Source organism: Trichosporon asahii (genome assembly GCF_000293215.1).
Source record: "Trichosporon asahii var. asahii CBS 2479 unplaced genomic scaffold scaffold00051, whole genome shotgun sequence".
Classification (NCBI taxonomy): Eukaryota; Fungi; Basidiomycota; class Tremellomycetes; order Trichosporonales; family Trichosporonaceae; genus Trichosporon; species Trichosporon asahii.
The window spans coordinates 803,930-828,739 of NW_014040873.1; the positions used below are offsets into that span (position 1 = coordinate 803,930).

The window sequence follows — 24,810 nt, forward strand, 5'->3', positions numbered from 1 at the left end:
ACCCTCCCACCACCCAGCCAGAGCACCCACCCAGCCAGCCAGCCGGCCAGCCGCCCAGCAACCTTTCAGTACCCACAAACCCGTCCCTCTCATCGCCCTTGGCCGGTCGGGCGCTGGCCTTCGTTCCATTCTTTCTCTTTCACCATCTCTTCTCACCTTCCTTTCCATCCCTCCCCCTTACTCCCTCTTCTTCTTTTCCGATTCTTCACCTCGTCTCCGTCTTCGCCATCGCGCTGCACGTCCTCCGACAACAGTGAAGCGAGTCGGCGCTGCTCGACCCTTAACGTCTCCACTGTAGCTTTTGTTACCCCAAACGATCATACGTGTTCGCATCCCGAAGCCGATATTTGTTTGTAAACCTCGCCGCGAAAGCGCGCGCCGTCGCCCACCATGCTGTGTACGTTATCGCCGCGTTACTTGACGGGGTGATCGCTGACCTATCACAGACTTGACCGCGGACAAGTTTCCGGTTTGTGCGTACTTAGGAACCTTCGTCGAAGATGATGCTGACCCCATGAAGTCGTGCCAATTGGTCTTATCGGGTACGTACGCATATGATCCGTTCGTCGTGGCAGAGTGCTTCTGCTTCGTGACGACGGCTGCTCCTGCGCATGCGCTCAAAGATGCGTCGGTCCCATCCGGCTGGGTGTGGAATGTGTGCTAATCCCTGCGCAGCTTCTACCGATACCTATGGTACATCTTCCGTCTTATCGCGCGATTCGTGTACCGCCCCATCCCCCTCCCCGAAACTCCCACTTGTGCGTACCAGAGACCCTCGAGTCTTGAGCGATAGCTAATTGTTCAGACCGCGCTTCTGAGGATGTGACCATCATTGTCCCGACCATCGACGCCGGCGAGGAGTTCAGAGAGGCCGCCTTCTCGTGGCTCCAAGGTAGCCCCAAGGAGATCATCATCGTCACGGAGGAGAAGATGCAGGGTCCGCTCCAGGAGCTCGCCAACAGTGTCGACCCCAGCCGCATCCGTGTCCTGACTGTGCCGTTTGCCAACAAGCGTCTGCAGATGGCCCACGGCGTCCGGAACACAGAGACCGACATCATCGTGTTCGCCGATGACGATGCGATCTGGCCGCCTCTGCTCCTCCCCTACGTTCTGGCCTGTTTCGAGGACCAGCAAGTTGGCGGGGTTGGGACGTCGCAGCGTGTGAAGCCCTGTGGTGCCAGGATGACGGTCTGGGAAGTCCTGGCCGCTTTCCGCCTCACCATCCGCAACATCGAGATTGCCTCCTCTACCCATATCGACGGAGGTATCCCCTGTCTTTCGGGCCGAACCGCCGCGTACCGCACTGTTATTCTCAAGGACCCCGATTTCCTCCACGGTTTCACTAACGACCTTTGGCTTGGCAAGTACCACCTGAATTCCGGCGACGACAAGTTCCTCACGCGGTGGATGGTCTCGCACGGGTGGAACACCTACGTCCAGGTCTGCAAGGAGGCAGAGCTGCTGTCGACCATGAAGCCCAACTGGCGTTTCCTAAAGCAGGTGCTTCGATGGACGCGAAACACCTGGCGATCCGACTTCCGTTCTGTCTTCACCGAACGTTACGTCTGGACCAAGCATCCGTATGTCTGCTACACCATGCTCGACAAGTTTATCAATCCCCTCACTCTTCTTGTGGGCCCTTGTCTGGTCTGCGTGCTGCTGTGGAAGTCGACCAAGCCGATTGAGGATGGAGGATACCACCTGCCCGCTTGGAACATTGTGGTTTCATATCTCGTCTGGCTCCTGGCGACTCGTACCCTCAAGCTCCTTCCCCACCTCTGGGAACGCCCGCAGGACATCATCTACGTGCCGGTGTTCATTCTCTTCGGCTACTACTTTGCGATCATGAAGCTTTACGCCCTCTTCACCCTGCACAAGACTGGATGGGGAACCCGTTCGGGTATCGGAGACCCTGCGACCGCCACCACGGCGGCCCAGGAGAAGCTCGCCGACCAGTCGGGCGCCGGCCCCGACCACGGCGAGGCTCATCACGGCGTCTACGACGTCGAGATGGCCTCGCGTCCCAACAACAACAACCCGTACCGCGCCTAGAGCACTTCCCCCTTCCCTTCCTGACTATCCTTCTCTCTTGCACTCCCCTCTGCCGATCGATCGGCACCATGACATTGCACGCATTCACAGGCCTTCGTAGCCTACATTCCCCCTCCATAGCTCGGACTAGCTAGGTCCCGAAAATTCAACGCACATATGAACGGACTGTTACGTAGGCTTACATGTCAGCCCCTTATACCCAGATACAATTACTGCCCGTACCGCATGCAGCACTCTCCCTGTTGATCTTCTATAGAACAGGTTACGCGCCTCGATACCCTGCTGCTGGCTACTTGGGTCCAGGCCACGCGGCAACCATGTTCGCGATGCAACCAAATCGTTCACGCTCCGCTTCGTCAACTGCCTCCACCTTTCTCTTCGCCAGCGTCAGGCCCACGATGACGTTTCTTCTCGTGGCATGCGAAAGCTGTAGACTCCACCAAATGAGAGTCGCAATCTGGGACACGTAGAGGTCGTGCAGAGCGGTGTCGACCGGAGAACCGAGCAACGGGGTCAGGTGGATCGACGACGGCGGAGGAGGGAGGGCAGATAATCCAGTCGGAGTCTCTTCCGACGGCGGCGGCTGGAGTTCGACGACAGGAGGCAGCGAGGCCTGCGTCTGTCTGTCAGAATGGAGAGCGAGTTAGCGTCTGCTCACCAGAGGTCCAACTTTGCCATTCTGCGTAATGAGGACAAGTATCCGATCGTCAAACGTTTGAACGAGTAGCTCAGTGTCCACGCCCGCAATGTTGCGACGTAACTGAAAGGTGTCGATGGGGCATTTAGGCTCTGGTTCTCGAGGCCGCTGGGTCGAGTGCTCGTCCGCCAGGAGCGAAGACATGTTGGTGGATTGTGTGGAAGTCTCAATAAATGTCGAAAACAACTCGGCCATCAACGAAGCTCAGCAGTATCAGATTCCGCTAACCCGACTCCGACCTCCACCGGTGACGTCTGGAGAATGTTCTGTCACCTCTCAACGTCAACATTTCCGACCTACCGACTCCGAAAGCGATGGACGATCCGGCTGAAGCACTGAAGGGATTGCGCGACTCGCTGCGCTCAGGTATCGGTGATGCGGACGAGTACACTTTCCAGCTGTCTTCCGTTCTCGACGCCATCGGCCTGGGACCCATGAGTGCACCCTCCTCTGACAACGACAGGACGATCCAGCGCTTCCTCCCTACTGTGCAACAGAGGCTACTGAGCACGATTCCAACATTTTTGCCTGCTCTTGATCAGCGAGGCCGAAAGCTTCTTGACAGCTTCTTTTGCCCGACCCCATCTGCTTCGACAGCACCATTAGCGCGACAGGTCGCTCTGGCGGCTTATCTAACATTGACGGCAGCGCTGGCGCCGGCGCCCCCAACACCGCTGCCGATGGAGGCTAGAGAGTTTGTGCTCGACACACTAGCTAGTTTGGCGCAGGCGTACAGCATCGATGCGCTATACTGGGCCACACACGGGAGGGACCCTACCCCGCTGCTTTGGGAAGATGGTGTGCGGGTATCAACGTCGTTGCCGTCGAAGGTGGCGAACGCTGTCGGACGGTGGAAAGAAGGTGGCTGGGCAGGCGACGTTCCAGCTGTCCTCGTTCCCCGTGCATACTTCGACAATTACGTTCGCCGCCTTGAAGGGTTGCTGTGGGAGGTATCGCAGAACAGCCTCGACCTCGCCTCTCTTCGCGAAGTCCTTGAGAAACTCGGTCGTCTTGGGCTCTTCTCAATAGCGCCGGCAACAGAGATCGACACCCCGACGCCGTCTTTCTTCCCCGCCTTCCTACCCTCGGCACTTGAACATCTTCACCCGCCTCCAGGTTCGCCGCTACCGCCATATCCGGACAGCTTCTTCCCCGACCTTCTACTGCCGCTGTCGGATGCGAATTTAAAGGCGTTTGTTGCTGGGCTGCTCGTGCACCTTGCCTCGAGGATCTCACCACCGTTCACAACCCCCATGGCGGCGGATAGGCCGAGTGAGAGCGTCAAGCGCGCTGCCCTTGTGATGAACCAAATCATTGGCAAGCCAGATACTGGATCGGATGCCTGGAGAGCAGTCGTCGGTGCGTTGCTCTCCAAATCCGTCAGCGCAGAGGGTACGATGGACGTTATGCGGCGTATTGCTGCCGCATGGGCTGGAAGTGGGTCCATTGCCGCGAAGCATGCGTTCCTTGATGCCATCCTTGAAGCTTGGTGCGACCCAAAGCACATCAAATACGCTTCATACGCTTCGCAGTACAGTGAGTTCTTTCCGAGTCACCTTGACTGACGACAAGACTACACGCATCTCGTCATTCTGGCTCTGTCGCTGCTGCCCCCGATGGACCCTCATGTTATTGGCCTCTCGCATCGCTCCCGCTTCGTTCAGGCGATTCAAGCGTATCTTTTCCATCCCGAACCGAAGATTCGACGGCTTGGTATGCTAATTGCGGAAATCATGAGCGAACGCACTATCGAGGAGGGGTGCGATGATGCGCCAGGCCCGTCAGAGGAAGACCAGATGAAGGAGCTGCAGGACAAGTTGATGGGAGAGCAAGATCCAAGTAAGGCTGCACCTAAAGCGCCTGGTGGCCCGAAGCGACTCAAGTTCGGGTTCAAGGGCGCGTGGGATGGAGATGGTGAGGGCAAGGAGGAGGCTAGAGTGCTGAGGAGCGGCGTCGGAATAAGGGACGATGATGCCAGCCTCAGTGACGCAGGAGACTGGCAGCTCGGCTGGCGCGATGGGCAGCAGGCTGCTGACAAGCGGCAGGGGACTGAGCAAGCTGTGCCGAAGCTGAAAGCAAAGGCGGAGCGCCAGGGTCGAAGTACGGACAAGAAGCCGCGCCCGAAGGTTGTCATGCTGGACCCAGACCAGGAGGCAGACCCGCTGCAGGGGTACGATAGTGACGGTACCGGCTCGTCGCGATCCCGCTCCCCTTCGCCTTCGTATCTCGCCGAGGTCACTGCCGACCCAACACTCGCACTTGACGCCGCCAAGAAGAAGAAGCTCAAGCGACCGGTGTATGTCCGTCAGCTCGCCGAGCTCCTGCGAGACAAGGACAGCCCAGAATCCATAGAGCTCGCTCTGACCTACGGCGAGCCTCTCATCAGAGCGAAGCGGAACTTTGGTGGCGAGGTGGTCGAGAACGCGGTGTCCGTGGCGGGGGCGGCAATCGCACTGGCAAATCCATTTCACCTAGACGACTTCGAGAACAAACGGCAAAGGCTGATCACGGCACTAGTAGCTTGTTCACCGACAAATGTCCCGCCTTTCCTCGCCCAGCAGTATTTCTCCCAGTCATACTCCCTGCTGCAGAAGGGCGTCATGCTCACTGCGTTGGCAATGGGCGCCCGAGAACTGGCCGGCCTCAGTGCGCCCGAAACACGCACGAAGAAGGTCGACTTTCCGTCCAAGATGCTCCCTTCACACCTGCACGAGAAATACATCACCTCGACGGACGTGCAAAATTCGGGACAGGGGCAGCTCGAGGGTGCAATCAGCGGTATGCGCAATCTGCTTCTGTCGAAAGGGGCGGCGGCAGGGGAGGCGCACCCCGACATTGCTCGGCAGAAGCGCTTGACCGTGGGCCAAACGAAGCGGCGAAAAGTTGCAGAGGAAGGGTCCTTGGCTTCTCGCCAGATGTCCCAATCTACGCCCTCGCAGCAAACCGCCGTCATCCCATACGCCCAGGTGGCGGGAGAGTACTTCATCCTACCCCTCGTGAACCGCTTTTGGGAGTACTTTCAAAACGCGAGTGTGCGTTCTCGTACTCTGGGTGACCGTTACCGTGGCGCGGGCACTGGAATGGTGCTCAGTCCATCGGCACTGGAGAAGTTCCTCCTCACACTTGCGCTTCTCACGCATGCGGCGAGGCATGCACCGAGTTTCCTCTCCGTGCTCGCCCCGGCAGTGCTTGAGCTCTCTGTGACGGTTGGAGCGCGACACCGGCCGGCCGCTCAAACTCTGATCGCTGCCGATTCTTCGGCACACCCCGCGTCCGCCGGCCAAGCGGCGTCATCGCAGGACGGGGACGGCGGGGATGCACAAGTCGTCGGCTCTGCGCTGGAGTTAGCTCTTGCGGCTCTAGACGCGAGCGTAGAGCTAGACGCAGGTCGCACGCTCGCGCTGGACCACGCAGAGCTGGTCTTGGCCGTCGGTGAATGGGCGCATGGGGCATTCGAGCGCGAGCAGGCTGGGCTGAAGAACGCTGGCGCCGGCGGAAGCCGCGAGGGCCGAGTTAGGGCGGACGCGGCTGGTGTCGTTGTAAAGATCGCTGAGATCGGAGAGAAGTGGGGCGCGATGCGGTGACCCGCGGTTGTTTCTAGTTTGTACGATATATACTGCAGCACACTGCCATTCGAGACCATACTTAGCGCTGCGCCAGAAACGGCTGCCGCGAGTGAATGCGACCAGCGACGGTGACGAGGTTTTCTAGCGCAGCTAATGCTGTTCGGGCACGGCTCACGGTAAAGCTCTGTCATCGGGCTACTTTTCCATCTAGGGGTGAGGCCCTGCTGGCGCTGCCACACAATCTGATCGAATGCCAATTTTCAACGCTTCTCCATGTCATCGCTGCCCAAACAATCTGTCCGTTCCATCTGCACACTTCCTGCTCCACCCGAGTACTGCTATTCAAATTCATTCGAATTTTACGAGGTCACTAATAACACCTATGAATTTGGACCACTTTTTACTGCTCGGAGAGAAGAGCAGGGGGCTGGAGGCCCTTGGCAAGGCCACGACCGCCGGCGTACTCAGCGTTGGAGCCGAGCTCCTCCTCAATACGCAGCAGCTGATTGTATTTGGCGAGGCGCTCCGAACGGGCCGGAGCTCCGGTCTTAATCTGTCTTCGGCGAAGTCAGCAAACGTTTGTGGAGAGAAAAGAGAGTTGTGGAAGACAAGTGACGGCGTAGAAGTGCGGAGTGTGGCACTGGTGGAGGTGGAGGTGGAGGTAAAGTGGAGGTGGCGTCGAATTCGGAGGCGACGTAACTGCTTCCGTGAAACACGTGACTTACCCGGTGCGGAGACCAATGGAAAGGTCGGCAATGAAAGTCGACTCGGTCTCACCAGAGCGGTGCGAGGTCATGACACCCCAGCCGTTGGACTGCGAGAGCTGAACGGCCTGGATGGACTCGGAGATGGTGCCGATCTGGTTGATCTTGAGGAGAAGGGCGTTGCAAGCCTTCTTCTCGATGGCGGTCTTGATGCGGAGGGGGTTGGTGACGAGGAGGTCGTCGCCGACAATCTGGATCTTGGCCGTCTTGTTGTAGGCGGTCCAGGCATCGAAGTCATCCTCCTGGAAGGGGTCCTCGATGGAGCAGATGTCGTACTTCTCGCAGTACGAGTGGTAAAGGTCACCAAGCTGCTCACCAGTGAGGTACTTGGAGGGGTCCGAGTTGGGGTTCTTGAAGTCAAGGTCGTACTTGCCGTCCTTGTAGAACTCGGACGACGCAACATCGAGACCAATCTGGATCTTGCCAGTGTAGCCGGCAGCCTTGATGGCCTCGGTGAGGAGCTCAAGGGCCTCCTCGGCACCGGAAACGTTGGGGGCGAAGCCACCCTCGTCTCCGACGTTGACAGCGTCAATGCCGTACTTCTTGACGATGACCTTCTTGAGGACGTGGTAGGTCTCGGAGCCGATCTTCATGGCCTCAGTGAAGCTGGAAGCGCCGGTGGGGAGGAGCATGAACTCCTGGAAGGCAAGGGCGTTACCAGCGTGCGAGCCGCCGTTGATGACGTTGAAGGAGGGGCAGGGGAGGATGTAAGGCTCCTTGACGCCGGCAAGCGAGGCAATGTAAGCGTACAGGGGAAGGCCCTTGTCGGCGGCACCGGCCTCGGTAACAGCCATGGAGACACCCAGGATAGCGTTAGCACCAAGCTTGCCCTTGTTGGGAGTGCCGTCAAGCTTGATCATGAGGTCGTCGATCTCCTTCTGCGAGGTGACAGGGATCTTGGCCTCGATAAGGGCGGGGCCGATGACGTTGTTGACGTTCTCAACGGCCTTGGTGACACCCTTGCCGACGTAAGCGTCACCACCGTCACGGAGCTCAACGGCCTCGTGGGCGCCAGTCGAAGCACCGGAGGGGACCTGGGCGCGGAAGCGGCCTGCATGTTAGTGAGAACTGCCGCGACTCTGATCGCATTGGATCAATGATGCTCACCCTTCTCAGTGAAGAGGTCGACCTCGACAGTGGGGTTGCGTATAGCGGTCAATCACACAGTAACAGCATGGAGAAGAGTGTCAATTGATGGCCAAGCGAGTAAAACGGGATTGATGTCAGCACAGTGTACGTGTACGTCATTTTCCACGCTGGAGAGAACACCGCAGTGTGCCCTCCACCAGGTTATGGTTTGATACTCATCACGAGAGTCGAAGATCTAGGCGTCAGCGCTGCACAGTAGGGGTGCGATGACGGGGAGAGCATCGTGGCTCAACTCTGAGCGTTCCGCAATGTTACGATGGTTGAACGCAGGGCGAGCCGAGCGACGTCGGAATATATCGGACCGGATACGATGCGCAGAAGATGCAAAGGAGTACTAACCTGGCGAGCGTGAACCTTGGTAATGACGGACATCGTGAACGAAGGTGAAAGGAGGTGGGGTAAGATGGGATGGATGGTTGAGAAACGGCAAGTTGATATATAGAAAGAGAGAGAAGGTGAGAAACAGGGTACCGGTGAGGCGAGCGAGTGAACGGGGCGGGGGTTCCGGTTACGAGGCCCGTGAGTGACTTGTGTGTACTTGGGCGGTGGCCCGGTGGAGGGATGACACGCGGCTCTCCGAGTTCAGGACGCGTTGCGGCGCACTGCGGCAGTGGACGCCAAATGCGCACGGTCACAAGGTCACACGTCATTATTTGGGGGTCCCATCAGAATGGGGCTCCCCACGTCTTCGGTCCTGACGATGGTTGGACCGCCCTTTCTGTGCGGGGCAGTTGGTAGAGCGAAAGCTTCGGATCATCACGCGGCAAGTCCACCCGTACATCCGTGTCCGTCGACCAGCTCCGGCGTCGTCCTCTGGCTCTCGCCGACAGACAAGCCTTCGGGGTTGTCGAGCTGTCCGTAATTGACGCATGGGCTTGGAAGTGTGAGCTGAAGTTCAGACCTACATTGTACTGGCAGGCCGACGTGTAACCCGCCCCCACCTGTTTGATTCACCAATCAGCTCCGACTTGCTATCTTGCCGGCGGCACCCTGATATCACGAGTACAACACCCGCTCGATGATCTGAGAGCGGAGCGATCTAGTGCGGTGAATGCAAATCGACCGCTGGGTCTGTGTACTCGAGAAGGCTCGAGTCCACCTTTTAAGAGTCCGTGACACCCTGGCTAACTGGTAAGCGGATGTTGTTGTCCGACCTTGCCGAAATGGTGTAGACATGGAGTGGCTGAACCAGCGCACAAGGTCAACTTGGCTCTTCCCAAGTCCATTCCGCGGGAGGACACTCGGTTGATGCAGTGTAAGTTTACCAACAGATGCCCGACAATCGTCTTCGCTTCACTTCAGAAATCACAGACACCAGCCAGGAGCGGGAATGGCGAGGTTGTCGAGGTTTGACTTGGTCCAAACTCGGGCATCGAGGGGTCACTCGACCCTCCTTGCGCTTGCGGCGCTTTGCCCTAACGCTGTTCGCCCGGACGATTAATGTCGTGCTCGTGCGACTCCTCTTACGTTTAGACGCGCTTAGCATTCCGCCATTACTCGCTTACCTCAGAGTCGACAATCTGAGGAGCCCGTGTCAGATAGTCAACGACGATATACTTTCGATTGCACTCCAGAGAACAGGGCGAGGAGGTCATCTTGAACATCACTGCATTCTCTTGTCGAAGAGAATAATCGCCATGCAAGCAGTCTTCTCTCGGCAACGTCCCAGCCGAGGCATTCCGATTCTTCTGTATACTGTAGCCTGTAGGCTAGGTCTTGGACTGTCGCGGTAGCCTTATGCGCCGGTTGCGCGATGTTTCGAAATGCTCGAGGGGGGTCACGGCCGTAGCGGAAAGTAGGAGCCGCAGGCACGCGGTGGATGGCCGCATCAGGCGGCCGTTCGCATGTGCGCGCGGATAGATAGAGTCGACAAGAAGCGGCGCCTGTATATCATACAGGATCGTGTCTTTAGACCAGGCACACTTCCAGGTTGAAGTCGTCTCGCCAAGGGTATAAACAGGGATGTAGAAGCGAGTCCGAAACAAGGTCTTCCGAGCAACATGCGATGCATAGCACCTGTCGCAAATACATTGATTGATGGCGCGGGGCGCGTCTATTACTGGTAAAGGCTTAGCGCGAGCGCTTTGAAACCGAACGAGTTCGGCTTGGGGCGCGGCGGGCGTGGGTGCGTGGCGCATGAAGGGGTCTCCAGCTGGGCTGGCCGCAACCTTCGAGGTTGATGCCCGCCCATCCTGCATCCTGAGTGTGGCTGCGGTATGTCTTGTTCTGGGAAGGAATGGCTCTGGATCTTTTCGGCCAGCTCTGCCGGTGTGCCGGATCAGATTCAGACTCCAGATCGCGATGATTGTCGAGCTAGAGGCGCCTTGTACGAATTGCATCTCCCTCGGTTGTGCTGCCCCGGGACATGCAGAGACTGTCTCTGAGGAGAGCTACGGACAGCGAGAGTTAATATACTGGGGACCGCATGATCTACTGGTTCTGTCACGACTGTCACTGGGCCAGGCAACAGAGGCTACGGGGATACGGCAAGGATAAAGCACGTCGTCGAATGGGCGACAAATAGCTGAGGACGACCAAGCAGTCAGTAGTCTTGTGACCAGTTGATGACGCGGCGGAGCAAAACTGCAACCGAGGCAGGGGTGGACTGCGAGATCGGGACTAAGCACGTTCGTTAAATGTGCGATTGTCGATTGTCGGACAAGGCGGAGCTATTATTTGCGTGAAAGCTGCGAGCCCCGATAGGGCTGATGGCATCTGTGGATCAGGCAGGGAGTAGAAACTACAAGGAGGCATTCCCGGGGAGGGATGAGGACATGGGGGAAGGATACGACTTAAAGAGTCCGCAGGGTCGACCAGGGCTGAGCTCCATGGGCCGGCCGTCGCTTCGGGGCTACTCTACGATGGCCATGCAAAGCGCACACCGCAGCTTGCAGCTTGCAGGATGCCAAAGGCGACTACCGGCCGTCGAGTAGCTCCAGGGCGCCAGGGCACAACGTTGAAGGCACAGGTGGATATGGTGGAGATAAATATGGAGGTCCCAGGAACCACATAACCGGATGCTAAGACACGGGGCTTGCGCGCTGGTTAAGGGCTGAGGACGCAAGGACGCTAGGGGAGCGCCGAGTAATCGACGATTGAGTCTCAAGGATAAGGGCGAAAGGGGTGATTTCGGTCCAATCACACTTCGCTGTCAGCCCCTGGCGGCCTTGGCTCGCTTGCGGGCGAGCCGCGCTTCGCCTCTTCGCTCCATGCCTTGTACCCTTCGTCGTCAGTCGTTCGGTCTATACGCCCAGTCGGTGATGCGCCGCTAGCTGCCTTGCAATGCCTTGGCTGTCTACGGCATTCACTATATGACCGGTCCTTCGGTATCCCTGGCCGCCTCCTCTTTGCTCCGCCAGTCCACTAGCCTGCAATCTACCTTCGTATCTCGACTTCGCTAGTCTTTCTTTGCTATTCTCGAGTCCAGCCCACAAATTTATAAGCTCCCCCAGCCCACTCGCCTTTCCATACCTGTTCTTCTCGATTGCACTTACACTGCTCGAACGACATTCTTCCAGTGCCCACTCTGTCGTCCCCACCTCACTCGAACCTCGCCACCTCCAACAGTCCTTTCAAGCCCATGGAACCCCCGTTACATTCGCGCTCCCGCTCTTCCTCTTCGCACCTTCCTTTCAACCTTGGCAAGAATGGTTCGTTCGCCAGACTCGCTCGTTTGTGGGGTTGTCACCCAACACCCAGCCTGACAGTGAGTTGAGTGACGGCGACGAGCCCACAAGCGCCAGCACTAGCGATGCTGGTGAATTTTATGCCGACTACGATGACGAAGACGATGACGACGACGATTCGCACGACAATGACGGCCCCAGTGAAGAAGTCGATGAGCAGTCTCTGCTGTGGGACGCACAGGTGCGTTAAGGGGAACGCCGATCAGAAGGTTACATGACACTGATGCAACGTGCGCAGACTGCCTTGATCGCCCATCGGCCCTCGCTGGCAGCCAAGTACTACTCCACCGCAGCGCTCCCACCGTTTCGATCTGCTCCGGCTTGTCTGGCTCTAGGCAACTTGCTTGCTCGTGGCTCTGGTCTTTCGCAGTCCGAAACAGACAGCGTCGCTGCCAGCCCCGTCCGGGAGAACTTGGCGATCGAGTCGAATGCGCCCGCCTCCCCGACGTCATGGTTCTCTTCCTTGTTTCGATCAGCATCTCCACCACCCTCCCCAGCAACCGAAAAGCAGCCGCGCCGTCTAGTGACCAACGGATGGAGTCTGCCAACGGACGGGAAGAGAGTCGTCCGCGATGTAGAGGGGATGGGTCGTGCGGGTGGCTGGCTCATCCTGGGAGTCGGCTGGCTCATCGATGATGAAGTCGACCGCTCCGTCGTCACTCCTGCCCCTTATCGTGATCAGCACGTCCCGGCTCAGTCTCCAACAGTTGAAGATAATATGATCGTTTTCAGCTCAAAGGGTAAAGAGAGCGCTGACCGTCCGAGTCGCTCTCCAACTGCGCACGACCCTTCTGATCCTGACGGCCGTGTTCAAACCGCCCCCTCCGTCGCATCGTCAGTCACCGACTCCACTGATTACTCGACTGTACTGCGCACCCCTGGAGAAGGTTCGGGCGATAGGGCCAGCGATGAAAACACCATCAAGCTTATGGTACGTGGTCTTTTGGCCGTACACTGTGACTAGGTGAGCGCTAACGCACAGTACGACCTCATCATGACACTTCTGCAGCTCTACCGGCACGGCCACATTCAACGTCACGATCCAGTCGCTCTTCCACCAATCTCTTTCTCGCAGTTACCCCAAGCGCTCCGACCTCATGGGGATAAAGAGAAAGGACGCAATGTTTGGTATTTGGGAGGTGTTGTAGCCGCTCGCGTGCTCGAGTTGCCGCTTCTGCACATTACCACTCTCAGCACCGAGTCACGCCAGAAGCGCGACGGAGTCATTATCATGGCTCAATACATCGTAAGCCGATCACCGGAGCGATAAACTGACCCTTCCAGTTGGGAGCAACGTCTTCTCCGCGGGTGGCCGAGGAGTGCTTCAAGAACATAGTCAAGCAAGGTCCCTGCGGTCTCCCCATTCCGGACGACCTCATCCGCCAAGCCCTCCGCCGTGTTAACATCATGATCAAGAGCGCTGGTGGAACTCCTATGACGCAGGCGGAAATGGACGCTTACCCCTTCCCCTCTGGCCGTGCGCACCGAGCGTCCGTATCGTCGGCGGGCGCAGAGAGCTTCGCCCAGTCTTCGCTGAAGCTGATGACTCCCGTCAAGTCGTCTGCCTCACTCACCTCTCTAAGTTGTGACACCCCGCTCATCGACAACCCTCACGATTCAAGCGCCATCAATGCCTTACGGCGCGTCCAACGAAGACAGGACAAGCTGCGGCGCAACCTGAGTACAAATTCAGCCCCTGATGCTGGTCGATGGCCCGGTCTGAACCGCAGTGCGTCGCGGGTTACTGTTCCCTCGTCGCAGAAGAAGTTGTCTGCCCCTCCCAGTCCGGTGGAGACAAAGAAAACTCGTTCCCCATCCGTCGTTTCCACTCCGGAGATGCGTCGCCCATCTTCGACATCCCCTCTTGGGAGACGCCGGCTGCCATTCGAACCCACTGAGGCAGTTGCCTCTATCGATCCTGAGCTAGCTGCGCTTGAACTTTCCAGTGCTCTTACAAAGCATGTCACCTGCAGTGTTTGTGGAGCCGATGGCGTTAACTTCCCCAACTGTCGCAAGTGCGGACTGACATTCTGCTCGCGCCCGTGCAGAATTGACGGCGCTGGCAATGGAAAACGGTGAGTCTCCACGGCCGCAGTTGAGGTTGCGGATGTGAAGCTGACGTTCTCCAGTCACATCTGTGGTGCGTTCGAATCACGTAAGCTGTTAGACGTTCCCCCGTCTTCGCCGCACACCTCTACGACCGCCACCGCAACCAGCCTAGCTGCCCCTGTTCATTAGCATTAGCGCCGTTTTTTTTTTTCAAACACGGAGCGTATCAACATATAGACGTGAAGTTTGTTGTAAAATACCGTAACATGAAACCAATACGAATGCATCGTGACAAGCAACGGCGCTCACACCGATGAAGGGCGTACTCGAGCGAAGTCGAGAAGATGGCCATGGTTCTTCTGGCACTTGGCTGAGGGTGAAGTCAGGGCCAGGCACCCTAATCTTCCTTCACGTGACCGTGGCTTGAATCGGTCTCGATTTATTTTACGATGCGCTCAATACCAATCTTTCCTTCCCCCCGTCAACCACATCTAATTTTTGGTTACGTTCGCGACTCGAACGACCTTGACTTCGACTGATTGACGGGCGTGAAACTGCCTCTACTGGTGAGGACTATGATGATCATCAAAAAAATGTGGGCTTACGCCATTTCGTCACACAGAGCACTGCCCACTGAATTATCCACCTTTATAAATTCTTCACGACGTTGTCGAATCCTCGATTGCTTTGCTGTTTGCACGTAAGCAGCTTTGTTCAAAGGCTGAGTGCTGATTGTTTTTTAGTCTTCTTAGGACTGAAAGTGCTTTTAATCCTGTGCGTATGCTGTGCGAGTCCCAAACTCCGCTTCTGCTAGTGGCTGATCAACAGGTGCCGACATGGTTAAATACATTCTCGTCGCGGGTGGAGTTATCTCGTGAGTCATTGCTTGCGGCCATCTGCTGACGAGGTAGCGGTATTGGAAAGGGTGTTATCGGTTGGTATCAGACGCAAGTGGAAAGATCTAACGTGCAGCGTCCAGTACCGGTTTGCTGCTCAAGACCGCGGGCTACAAAGTCACTTCCATCAAGATCGATCCGTATATGAACATTGACGCAGGAACCATGGCTCCCACCGAGCATGGTGAAGTCTACGTGCTCAACGACGGTGGAGAGACTGATCTCGACTTGGGCAACTATGAGCGTTATCTTGATGTCTCCCTCGGCAAGGACAACAATATCACCACCGGCAAGGTTTATCAGCATGTCATCGAGCGCGAGCGTCGGGGAGATTACCTCGGAAAGACCGTTCAGATTGTCCCCCATCTCACCAACGCCATCCAGGAGTGGGTTGAACGCGTCTCGAAAATGTCGGCCGATGAGACCGGTGAGGAGCCAGACGTCTGCATTATCGAGCTCGGAGGAACGGTTGGCGATATCGAGTCGGCTCCATTTGTTGAGGCCATGCGCCAGTTCCAGTTCCGCGTTGGCCACGACAACTTTGCTCTCATTTACGTCTCCCTCATTCCATACCTGGGCGGTGAGCAGAAGACGAAGCCGACTCAGGCTGGTATTCGCGACCTGCGTGGCCTCGGTCTGGTTCCCGACTTTGTGAGTTTGTCCCGTCAGCCACGCCGCTAATATCCGTTGATCGCTTGTCGTTGTGAGGTCCCCCTTCTCCCGGCAACCACTGAGAAGATTTCGATGTTCTGTCATGTTTCCCCTCAGCAGGTTCTCGGCGTCCACAATGTTTCCTCCACCTACCATGTCCCTCTTCTCCTCCGCGAGCAGGGACTCATCCAGCTCCTGCAGAAGCGTCTCGCTCTTACCAGCATTGACGTTTCGCCAAAGCTCAAGGCCAAGGGAGAAGATCTCTACCAGCGATGGCGCGACATGACTGTAGGATCGGAGCGTTTCTTCGACACTGTCCCCATCGTCCTCGTCGGAAAGTACACTACCCTCGAGGATTCATACATGAGCGTCGTTAAGGCTTTGGAACATGCGTCCATGCGCGTTGGCCGCAAGCTCAAACTCAGCGTGAGTAAATTGTGCAGATGAGGACGTTGCCATTGACATCTAGTGGGTTGACTCTTCCTCGCTCGAGCCGGAGATGGAGACGGAGGATCCCGTTCGTTACCACAACGCGTGGCGCGACCTCTGCTCTGCCAAGGGTATCATTGTCCCTGGCGGCTTCGGTATCCGTGGCACTGAGGGCATGATCATCGCCGCGAAGTGGGCCCGTGAACAGAACGTCCCCTTCCTCGGCATTTGCCTTGGATTCCAAGTTGCTGTGATCGAGTGGGCTCGTAATGTTATTGGCTTGGAGAACGCGCACTCTGCGGAGCTCGTCAAGGACACCCCCCACCCTGTCATCTGCTTCATGCCTGAGATCTCAAAGACGCACATGGGCGGAACCATGCGTCTCGGTCTCCGTCCTACCGTCTTTGAGCCCAACACGGAGAACACCAAGCTTCGCCGTCTGTATGGCTCCAAGAACGTTGCCTGGGAGCGCCACCGTCACCGTTACGAGGTGGAGCCCAGGTATGTTGAGCAGTTGGAGTCCAAGGGTGGACTTCGTTTTACTGGAAAGGATGAGCGCGGGGAGCGCATGCAAATGCTTGAGCTCGATGGTAAGTCCACTAAGTGCTTGTTTCAGCATAAACTGACTCGATCAAGGTCACCCATACTTCGTTGGACTGCAAGCCCATCCTGAGTTCTGCTCGCGTCCCCTCAACCCCTCTCCTCCCTTCCTTGGCCTGATTGCAGCGGCGTGTGGTCAGGATGTTCTCCAGGAGCAGCTCGCTGCCAATGAGAACGGCGGGTACATGGACCCCCACCCCGAGAGCGCGAAGGTCGTGCCTGCCAGCGTTGCTGCTACGGAGGGCGCCAAAGGTCGCAAGCAGTCTGTCGAGGGTATCCGAGTCACTTGCGAGGATGCTGACGATCTTGCTGATGGCATTGAGGGCGTTAAGGTCGTCGCTTAGAGCTTTCTTAGTTATTTCTTAGATGTACTGTGATATCTTGGTTAACTGTCAGTAGCCGGCACGAGTGACGCCACATTTTGCAGGCCTTGTACATGACGAATATGAACACACGCCGTCGAGTGACACTAACTACGCTGCGTGACACCCGGCTGGCGTCGATATGAGTTACAAATAAGAGCGCGGGGAAGTTTAAAGCGAGCCGCCAATCTCTGATAATTATTAACCAAGGTTCATGTTGCAGTCACTCACGCTCCAGCAGAACCTCGATCACGTCGCCGTCCTCAAGCTCGAGGTCTTCAGCTGTCTGGTGGTCGGCAATACGCTCGCCGTCGAAGAGCAAACTGTTCACACTGTCAGCCTCATCAGCAAGCTCACTCACCGAATGGCACCAGGGTCCTGGCCAACACGATCAGCGTAAGCATTCTGACTCATCAGCACATCAGACATTATAGTGGTATGAACCTTCAGCTTATTCAGCTTGGTAGTCTTCTTGATCTTGAAGAAAACCTCGCTGCCATCGGTCGCGCGGATTTTGATGTTCAAAGCATTCTCTGGCACGTTAGCCACATCTCCGTTCGTTTCCCGGGAACTCACCACCACCGTCGGCCTTGGGCTTAACATCAGCGGGCGGGCTACCGTGCTCGGACATGTTGGGTGAGGAGAGGAATCGATGAAGAGTAGGAGTGCGTAAAGTGTGTAAAGCGACGATTCAAGTTGTCTGGCGGAGTTGACGTTGTTGTGGATTGTGGAGGGACCCGAGGGTTACGCGTGAAGGGGCGGTGCCTGACTCGAACATTGTGCCACGCTCGGGGTTTCAAAATTCCCTGAGCTATTAAGACCTGCCATTAATGAGCACGTGGAATTTCGATTAGTCGGTTTCTATTGATAGGCAATAGCAACACGTTTGTTGTTCAACACTCTTCCGCGACAGGTGACGGTCGACAGTTGCGACAATCACTCTCCACCAAGCTGAAGCACACACCAAACACCCTCTGACCGAGCATCCACAACTTCTACGATTGCTTCAACTGTTCCAGAGGCTCCCCGTGTGCACGTCGGTCAACCTCGTGCGTTGAACGGCTGACGCCTGATTCCATCGTCGACATCAGCAGCCGCACTTGTAGTCACCGACTACTTCGTCATTTATCGACTTTACCTGAGTGGCAGGTTGACCGCGTAGGGAGGCATCGAGACAGTGCAAATCCGGGTGATCATCGGACAGAGAGCTGCACGCTGCCGATCTTCTTCCCCCAACTCAATCCTTCTCTTGGCGCCGACGCTACCATATCATGCCAATCACCCGCCAGCGCTTCTAAACACGCGTACATTTCGAGACATCACACCTTTCACCGTGCCCTTGCGACGGCCAGCGTTTAGTAGCCGAATCTCTCGAAAGCGGCCACTGTTCCCTCCGCCCTTCACCTCGTTCCAATCGTTCAAGATTTGCATTCCATCTCACGCATCATGCCGCGTAAGGTGGTTCCATCCACTGTAGAGGGTCCAGTGCCTCCACCTCCTCCGTCTCCCGTCGTGCAACGCTTAAGGCAAGATTGGAGATGGGCTGGCATCAGCCAGTTTATCAACACTTTCTCCGACGCATTTGGCTTATCGGACTGGGAGATTGAGGTACGTCGCCTCTTTATAGGCCCATTCAACCCGTCCGGTGCTTACCAGTGATCTTGTGTCAAACGTGACATCCGCTGGACATGTGCAGACTCTCGAAAACGACTTTGACGGTTCGGAGCAAGCCGTCATCCCTGACCTCATCGCGAAGCTGCTTTACGCTCTCACATGGAACCGGCAGATTACGCAAGTATTCTTTTGAGAGTCTCAGCTAATCCCAGCCGCGGAAATATGTATGAACATCTGGTCCTTCAATATCGAAAACGTGCTTCAAATAACCGCATTCTTGGCACAGAGGAGGAGCCAGTGGCATGGGAGTCGTTGGGTTTGGACCAGAAAGTCCAGATCCTTTGGCAGCTATGCGAGTGGCAGCTAGATGATCCGGCGCGATTCCGCTCTCTGTTGACATCGGAGTCCGATGCTCCTTCATGGGTATGCTTTCCCCAGCGGTGTCGCTAATTGCAGCGCGTCGACCCGATAGGCTGGGATAAATTTGGCAACACTTACTATCTCTTCGACGGTAGGGCTTTGAGCACACATGTTTGCTCACGCGCAGACAACCGGCTCTGGGTACAGCGGGTGCGACCCCCGCCACCACGTCCTCTGAAGAAAACCTCTCAGAAGGCACTGCGGGCTAAGCGGGCGATGAATCGTTCGCATCCACCGTCCAAGTTGTCCAAGCAGAAGAGAAACCTCGAAACGAAGCCGAAGCTTGCCAACTCAAACCCCGTTGTTGACGAAGGTGAAACGGTGACAGGTCGACGGAAACGGAAACAGGTCGTATTCTATGGCAACGTGACCTCAACTGCGAAGGCTCTGAAGAGCGAGCCGATGACTGAGAGAGCTGGTCCGTCCTCAGTTCGATCAACGAGAACGTCGACACGGTCAATGGTTGGCACACCCTCCAAACCGGGCCCAGCTCCGCCGCTCCCTCGAGGGACGAGAGTCAGTCGTCGCTTACATGCAGTCGACGATGAATGGCAGCAGGTTCCTGAGGAGTGGCTTTCGGCAAATCAACAAGCAGAGAGCGAGCCTGCAGACGATGAGAGCGAGTTGAGTGACCTCTCAGAGGAGGAGCTTGCTACCGTTGCAAAACAGGACGAGCAGACGCCAACGGCTGGAACAGACGCCGACTCTAGCGACTCCGCCTTATCCGAAGCACCCTCAGCTGCTGAGAGTATTGAGACTGCGGACGGGGGCTTGGAAGGCAATGTTGATGCTAGCGATGAAGAGGCTGCAGAGCAAACAAATGGTGAAGAAGAGCACGAGGATGAATTCGAGCTCGGGGTGAGAGAAGCGGCCAATCTGCCTGAGGGTTTCATTGAGTGGGAAGCTGTAAGTGAATAAATATTTCCAGCTAATGGCCAGGTCTGCGTGACCTTGTACGACTGGAAGACATTTCCGAATCAGTTCGCAAAGTCAAAGCACCCCGATGAGAAGGCGTTCCACAAGTTGCTCTCTACGGAAATCGCCCCACAAATTGTGGAAGTTCTGGAGGTAATTGTTATACTTGAGCAACGCTGACAGGAAGGTTAAGGAGCAAGAGCGACTAAAGCAAGAAGCGATCAACAATCGCAAGCGTTCTTCGCGTATTGCCATGCGCGAATTGGAACGTGAGGAACTGCAGAAGCAGGAGCAAGCTCAACGAGAAATGGAAGAGCGCATGGAACGGCTTCGCCAAGAGGAAGCTCGAAAAGAGCGCGAAGAACAGGAGGTGCTCGCCAAGGAGCGAGCTCGGGAAGAACGGCTCCGTGAACGAGAAGAAAGGCTTGCTGCTAGGGAACGCGCCATTCATGAACGAGCTGAGTCTGAAGCCCGACAGCGTGAACAAGCCGAGCGCGCGCGAGAAAAGAGGAAGCGCAGGCGAGAGGGCGAAGAAGTCTCGGATGACGAGGGAACGGCTCCAACGTCACGCGCTGCCACTTCTGCTCCCAGCGAAAGTCAAGGGTCCTGGGAACTCAAGTGTGAAGTGTGCAAGCTGCATGGGTGGAATCTGAGCGACGAAACAGACGTCGTGTGCTGTGATGATTGTGGCCGTTGGCAGCATATGCCCTGTCATGATCGGCAGGACAGGGCAGCAGGACGAAAGCCGCGAGACTGGGACAGTGTCGATTTCAGGGTTGGTCACAGTATCGCGCTGTTACGTGCTAACAAAGTAGTGTCAAGAGTGCGAGCTGCGGGCCACTGCAACGAAGCGTCCAAAGACAGAGGAGAGTGACATCAAGCCAATGCAGCAGAAGGTGACTATCTCTATGAATGGGAACGCTGCCAACGTCGAGCCCACGGTCGATGTGGCTCATACTGGCAACGGTAGTCTTCATCGGGACGTCCCTCCACTCCAGTCCCATCAATTTGCCAACGGCTATCAGGCAGTACACCGCGACCACATCCCCGAGGGTCACCTTCAGCATCAAACCATAGCACGACATCACGCTCCTCCGCCTCCGCCGCACCCTCATCTTCACGTGCCCCCACAGGGTCACCAGTTTGCCCCTTCGCCATCGTATGCGCCGTCGTATGCTGCGCCGTCGTATGCCAACCCGTCAGGCCAGCACACTCATTCCGGGCATCGGCCTTTCCAATCGGTTCAAGCACACGGGGCGTTAGCTCATGACTACCACCGCCAGCAACACTATCATCCAGGACCTGTAGCGCATCGCGTAGGGCAGCCATCGTACGCTAACATCCTTCACCCAGCGCCATCCCACCTTGTCCACCAGCGCCACGGTACCTATGCTAGCAACTCCTCGACACTTTCATCACAGTACCCAGCTGAAGAGCATACTCACTTGCGACCAAGTGGCTTAGATGGTCAATCCTTCTCTGTGCCATCAGCTGAGCGGTGAATGCTAGGCGAGCATCGTCCCTTGTGAAGTCTCACCGTAACGTCGTCGCTTGTCCAGTCGGCAGAAGAGTTCACTAGAATGCATGCAGGCATTAATCCAGTCAATAAATATCGAGTACAAATCCTCATTTTCGATCTAACTATTTTCGGCCAATGGAGGTTCAGAGCTTGGCGTGTCCAGAGCCCTCAATCTCGTCATAAAGAGCGTCGATCTCAGCGCCAAAGTGCTTTGCGGCAACGTTACGCTTCACCTTTTGCGTCGGAGTGAGAAGGTGCTCGGGGAAGGGCTGAACAGTGGGGAAGACGCCCTTGATGAACTCGAAGCCGTTCAGTTTGTTCTGCTTGGCTACGCGGGCAAAGCCCTCGACAAGCTTAGCACGGACCTTCTTGTCCTTAACGGCACGGTCCAGAGCATCGACGTCGGTAGGGTCAATCTTCTCGCCAAGGACGTCCGAGACCAGCTTGGAAGCAAGAGCCGGTTCAAGAACGGCAATAGCAACAAGGGAGGAGCGGAGCGAGTCACCGTGAACGACAAGGGTAGCGTAGATGGGGTTGAGGGCGTAAACACCCTCAACCTTCTCCAGCGCAACGTACTCGCCCTGGCTGAGCTTGACGACGTTCTTCACGCGGTCAACGATCTTCAAACGGCCAGCGGCGTCGATCTCTCCGATGTCGCCAGTGTGCATCCATCCATCAGGGTCGATGGTCTTGGCGGTATTCTCGGGGTCGTGGAGGTAGCCCTTGAAAATGTTGGTGCCGCGGATGCAGACCTCACCGCGAGGGTTGGGCGAGTCCTTGTGGGTGTAGCCCATCTCAGCAACGTCGACGAGCTTGATCTCATTGCAGGGCTGGATCTGCCCGGTGGTGCCGATTGCATTGGGGTCCTCAGGGATACCCTTGGTGGCCGTACCGACAGTCTCAGTCAAGCCGTAGCCCTGGATAACGTCACAGCTGAAGCAAATCTTGAGCATCTCGTGCACGGAAGCGGACAGAGGAGCGGCACCAGAAGACATGTAAACGACCTCGCCACCAGTGAGAGCGCGCAGCTTGCGGAAGACGAGAGTGTCGTACAGGCGGTGAGTGATCGCTCCCGTGGCGCGGAAGTTGGCGAGCTTGGTCTGGACAGCCTTACGCAGGAGAGCTCCCTTGAGACCAGGCTCCTTCATTTGGATCATGACTGCAGCGTTGATGCGGTTCCAAACGCGAGGAACGCCGGGGAAGAAGTTGGGCTTGAAGATCTGGGCGTCCTCGAGAAGCTGCAGGGTGTTGCCAGTGGTGAGACAAATGATGCCGTTGCCGTAGATGACGAGAACTTGCAGGAAACGCTCATAGACGTGGCTAAGGGGAAGGTAGGAGAAGAACTTCCAGCCCTCCTTCTCGAAGAAGGGCGAGACACCGAGCGAGTTGGAAACGGTGGCCGAGGTCATGTTCCAGTTGGTAAGGATCACGCCCTTGGGGTTGCCAGTGGTTCCGCTGGTGTAGCTAATCGTGACAATACGGTCAATATCAAGCTGCTCCTCACCCTTGGGAGGACCAGGAGTGATGAAGTTCCCGGGTTGCACACCCCACTGCTCCATCTCGACCTGGTCGAGAAGGAGGATGCCAAGCGAACCAGCCCACTGCGTGAGAACATCGCGTTCAGCCGGCGCCAGAGTGTCCATGGTGACGATGACACGGAGCGAGGGGCACCGAGGAGCGATGCGGAGAAGGTCCGCCAGGTGGTTGGAAGAGGAGAAAATGAGAGGAAGGGGGCAGTGGTTGGTGCTGCACGGTTAACACAAAAGGCCGGTAAGCGCAATCCAGGTCACTCACATGTACTCGGCAGTGTCCGGACCAAGAGTCTCATACAAGCTCACACTAACAAGGCCGTAAGCTTGGCATGCGAGGTCGACGATCTGCCACTCCTCGCGGTTGCCACTCCAGATGCCAACGGCCCAACCGCGACGGGCTCCGGCGTTGAGACGGTCGCCGTACGACGGGATACCGTCCTGCTTGATCTCGGGCGGCGAGGGAAGGTCCGCCGGGACATTGGGGTCACGTAGGCGACCGAGACGCTCCAGGTTCAAGAGAGCAGAACCAACGGCGTTACGGCGCTGCTGCACCTGACCGTAGGTAGTGTCTTGCGTCTTGGTGCTGTACGACGGAGCCTCTCCGGGTTTGGTGGCGGGGTTGAGGATACGGCTACGGAACATAGCCTGGTTCGGATGACGAGCAACGGCTGTGGTAAGTCAGACACATCCACGGCCGCACGAAACGTACACTGTTCGAAAATCTGGTAAAGACTACCAGGCTGAGTGGTTCCATCGGGGGCGACGCGCAACTCCTTGGGACCCCAAATGGCTGTTGATCGTTAGACTGGCACACGCGCACAGCAATGAAACCTACAGTTCTTGTAGAAGGCTGGGGTAAGTCAGCGCTTGGAACCAGTTGTGACGCTTCACTCACCGCTCGCATCAGCGGACTCGGTACCGGGAATCGCCTGAATATCAGCTTCAAAGTCCATCGTGGCCCGTTGCCATGAGGAATGGCACCTACCTCGCCCTGGCGATTCAGGTCCAAGTTGTCTGGGAAAGGAGTCATAGTCATCTTGAGAGAGAGTGTAGCTAGGTGAACGGTGAGATGGGAGACGATGAGAAAACAAGAGCGGGACTGCGACTGCAGATGGGACAAGGGTTGTGATTGTTGCCGGTCGTGGCTCCATGGACGAAGCTTCGTCCAATTTACATAAGCACGGGTATTGATCGTGGGCCGTGTTCCAACGTGTTGCTGCCGGGTACGCGTTAGGGTTAACCGGTCGCCGATGATGCAGGACTGCTTTTCAGCTCTTGTCAGGGCCGAGCTCTCCGTATCTTGGATTTACGAAGCATCCAGTACTCCAGTGCAGCTTAAGTCGCGGCTGGGAACGAGCTTGGTACCATGCCTCAAAATCGTTAACCAACCGTGATCACCTCGCAATAGCCACTGGGAATGCCTGTACAAGGGCGCGCGGCAGCGATGCTCTGCTAGCAGCGCGAGCACAGCGTGGCATGCGGCACTTGTCCATTGGCCCTTTGTAACCGGGCGGGGGCGACCTGAGGTCACTAGCGCCAGTCCCCATGCTGGCCACTTGACACCTCGGAAACAAGTCGCCGGCCCCCGGCTGTTCCTGGAATTCTGCGCACGAACAACTCTTGGGACCTCCCTCTGCGCGCCGTCATTGAACTGAGCGCACCGAATGCATTAATGCCCGGACCCGTTCCCGGGTCTCACCCCACTTTGGCCCCACCCAGTACCACTCCCCTGACACCATCAGGACGGCCTGCGAAAATGCGTGAGCCGGCCATCGTCAGCCGTCTGCAAGTTCATAAGGAGCGCGCGGTACAATAAGAGCTTTGCATGACCTTGTTGAAACTGTTCGGGGTATCCTGTGCTGAGAAGCACCTGCAAGTGCGTTTGAGGTGTTTCTTGGAACGTATTGAT

General features: G+C 56.8%; 9 protein-coding genes across 9 annotated transcripts; 5 read left to right on the forward strand and 4 right to left on the reverse strand.

Moving 5' to 3' along the window:
• Positions 1 to 390: 390 nt before the first annotated feature.
• On the forward strand, positions 391 to 2,052 carry A1Q1_02683 (polysaccharide synthase; the record flags this gene model as incomplete). The annotated part of the gene is made up of 5 exons (XM_014323944.1): positions 391 to 397; positions 447 to 473; positions 521 to 542; positions 676 to 758; positions 806 to 2,052. 5 exons carry the CDS (start codon positions 391 to 393, stop codon positions 2,050 to 2,052), a joined length of 1,386 nt encoding a protein of 461 aa, XP_014179419.1.
• A 289-nt stretch (positions 2,053 to 2,341) lies between these two features.
• A1Q1_02684 (uncharacterized protein) lies at positions 2,342 to 2,893 on the reverse strand (the record flags this gene model as incomplete). Its single annotated transcript, XM_014323945.1, has 2 exons — positions 2,342 to 2,665; positions 2,711 to 2,893. The coding sequence occupies 2 exons, from the start codon at positions 2,891 to 2,893 to the stop codon at positions 2,342 to 2,344; spliced, it is 507 nt and encodes a 168-aa protein (XP_014179420.1).
• A 170-nt stretch (positions 2,894 to 3,063) lies between these two features.
• A1Q1_02685 (telomeric DNA binding protein) lies at positions 3,064 to 6,333 on the forward strand (the record flags this gene model as incomplete). Its single annotated transcript, XM_014323946.1, has 2 exons — positions 3,064 to 4,285; positions 4,424 to 6,333. 2 exons carry the CDS (start codon positions 3,064 to 3,066, stop codon positions 6,331 to 6,333), a joined length of 3,132 nt encoding a protein of 1,043 aa, XP_014179421.1.
• Positions 6,334 to 6,715: 382 nt separating this feature from the next.
• On the reverse strand, positions 6,716 to 8,600 carry A1Q1_02686 (phosphopyruvate hydratase; the record flags this gene model as incomplete). Its single annotated transcript, XM_014323947.1, has 3 exons — positions 6,716 to 6,872; positions 7,041 to 8,130; positions 8,462 to 8,600. 3 exons carry the CDS (start codon positions 8,598 to 8,600, stop codon positions 6,716 to 6,718), a joined length of 1,386 nt encoding a protein of 461 aa, XP_014179422.1.
• Positions 8,601 to 11,875: 3,275 nt separating this feature from the next.
• A1Q1_02687 (CTP synthase) lies at positions 11,876 to 16,883 on the forward strand (the record flags this gene model as incomplete). The annotated part of the gene is made up of 11 exons (XM_014323948.1): positions 11,876 to 11,878; positions 11,928 to 12,095; positions 12,153 to 12,845; positions 12,897 to 13,160; positions 13,199 to 13,989; positions 14,044 to 14,069; positions 14,707 to 14,737; positions 14,943 to 15,510; positions 15,568 to 15,936; positions 15,980 to 16,529; positions 16,576 to 16,883. The coding sequence occupies 11 exons, from the start codon at positions 11,876 to 11,878 to the stop codon at positions 16,881 to 16,883; spliced, it is 3,771 nt and encodes a 1,256-aa protein (XP_014179423.1).
• Positions 16,884 to 17,072: 189 nt separating this feature from the next.
• A1Q1_02688 (uncharacterized protein) lies at positions 17,073 to 17,532 on the reverse strand (the record flags this gene model as incomplete). The annotated part of the gene is made up of 4 exons (XM_014323949.1): positions 17,073 to 17,092; positions 17,133 to 17,224; positions 17,263 to 17,434; positions 17,478 to 17,532. 4 exons carry the CDS (start codon positions 17,530 to 17,532, stop codon positions 17,073 to 17,075), a joined length of 339 nt encoding a protein of 112 aa, XP_014179424.1.
• An 815-nt stretch (positions 17,533 to 18,347) lies between these two features.
• A1Q1_02689 (uncharacterized protein) lies at positions 18,348 to 18,708 on the forward strand (the record flags this gene model as incomplete). The annotated part of the gene is made up of 2 exons (XM_014323950.1): positions 18,348 to 18,509; positions 18,598 to 18,708. 2 exons carry the CDS (start codon positions 18,348 to 18,350, stop codon positions 18,706 to 18,708), a joined length of 273 nt encoding a protein of 90 aa, XP_014179425.1.
• Positions 18,709 to 19,151: 443 nt separating this feature from the next.
• A1Q1_02690 (uncharacterized protein) lies at positions 19,152 to 21,352 on the forward strand (the record flags this gene model as incomplete). Its single annotated transcript, XM_014323951.1, has 4 exons — positions 19,152 to 19,841; positions 19,917 to 20,003; positions 20,044 to 20,625; positions 20,666 to 21,352. 4 exons carry the CDS (start codon positions 19,152 to 19,154, stop codon positions 21,350 to 21,352), a joined length of 2,046 nt encoding a protein of 681 aa, XP_014179426.1.
• Positions 21,353 to 21,512: 160 nt separating this feature from the next.
• On the reverse strand, positions 21,513 to 23,937 carry A1Q1_02691 (long-chain-fatty-acid-CoA ligase; the record flags this gene model as incomplete). The annotated part of the gene is made up of 6 exons (XM_014323952.1): positions 21,513 to 23,115; positions 23,164 to 23,569; positions 23,611 to 23,691; positions 23,737 to 23,751; positions 23,797 to 23,830; positions 23,887 to 23,937. The coding sequence occupies 6 exons, from the start codon at positions 23,935 to 23,937 to the stop codon at positions 21,513 to 21,515; spliced, it is 2,190 nt and encodes a 729-aa protein (XP_014179427.1).
• Positions 23,938 to 24,810: the final 873 nt, after the last annotated feature.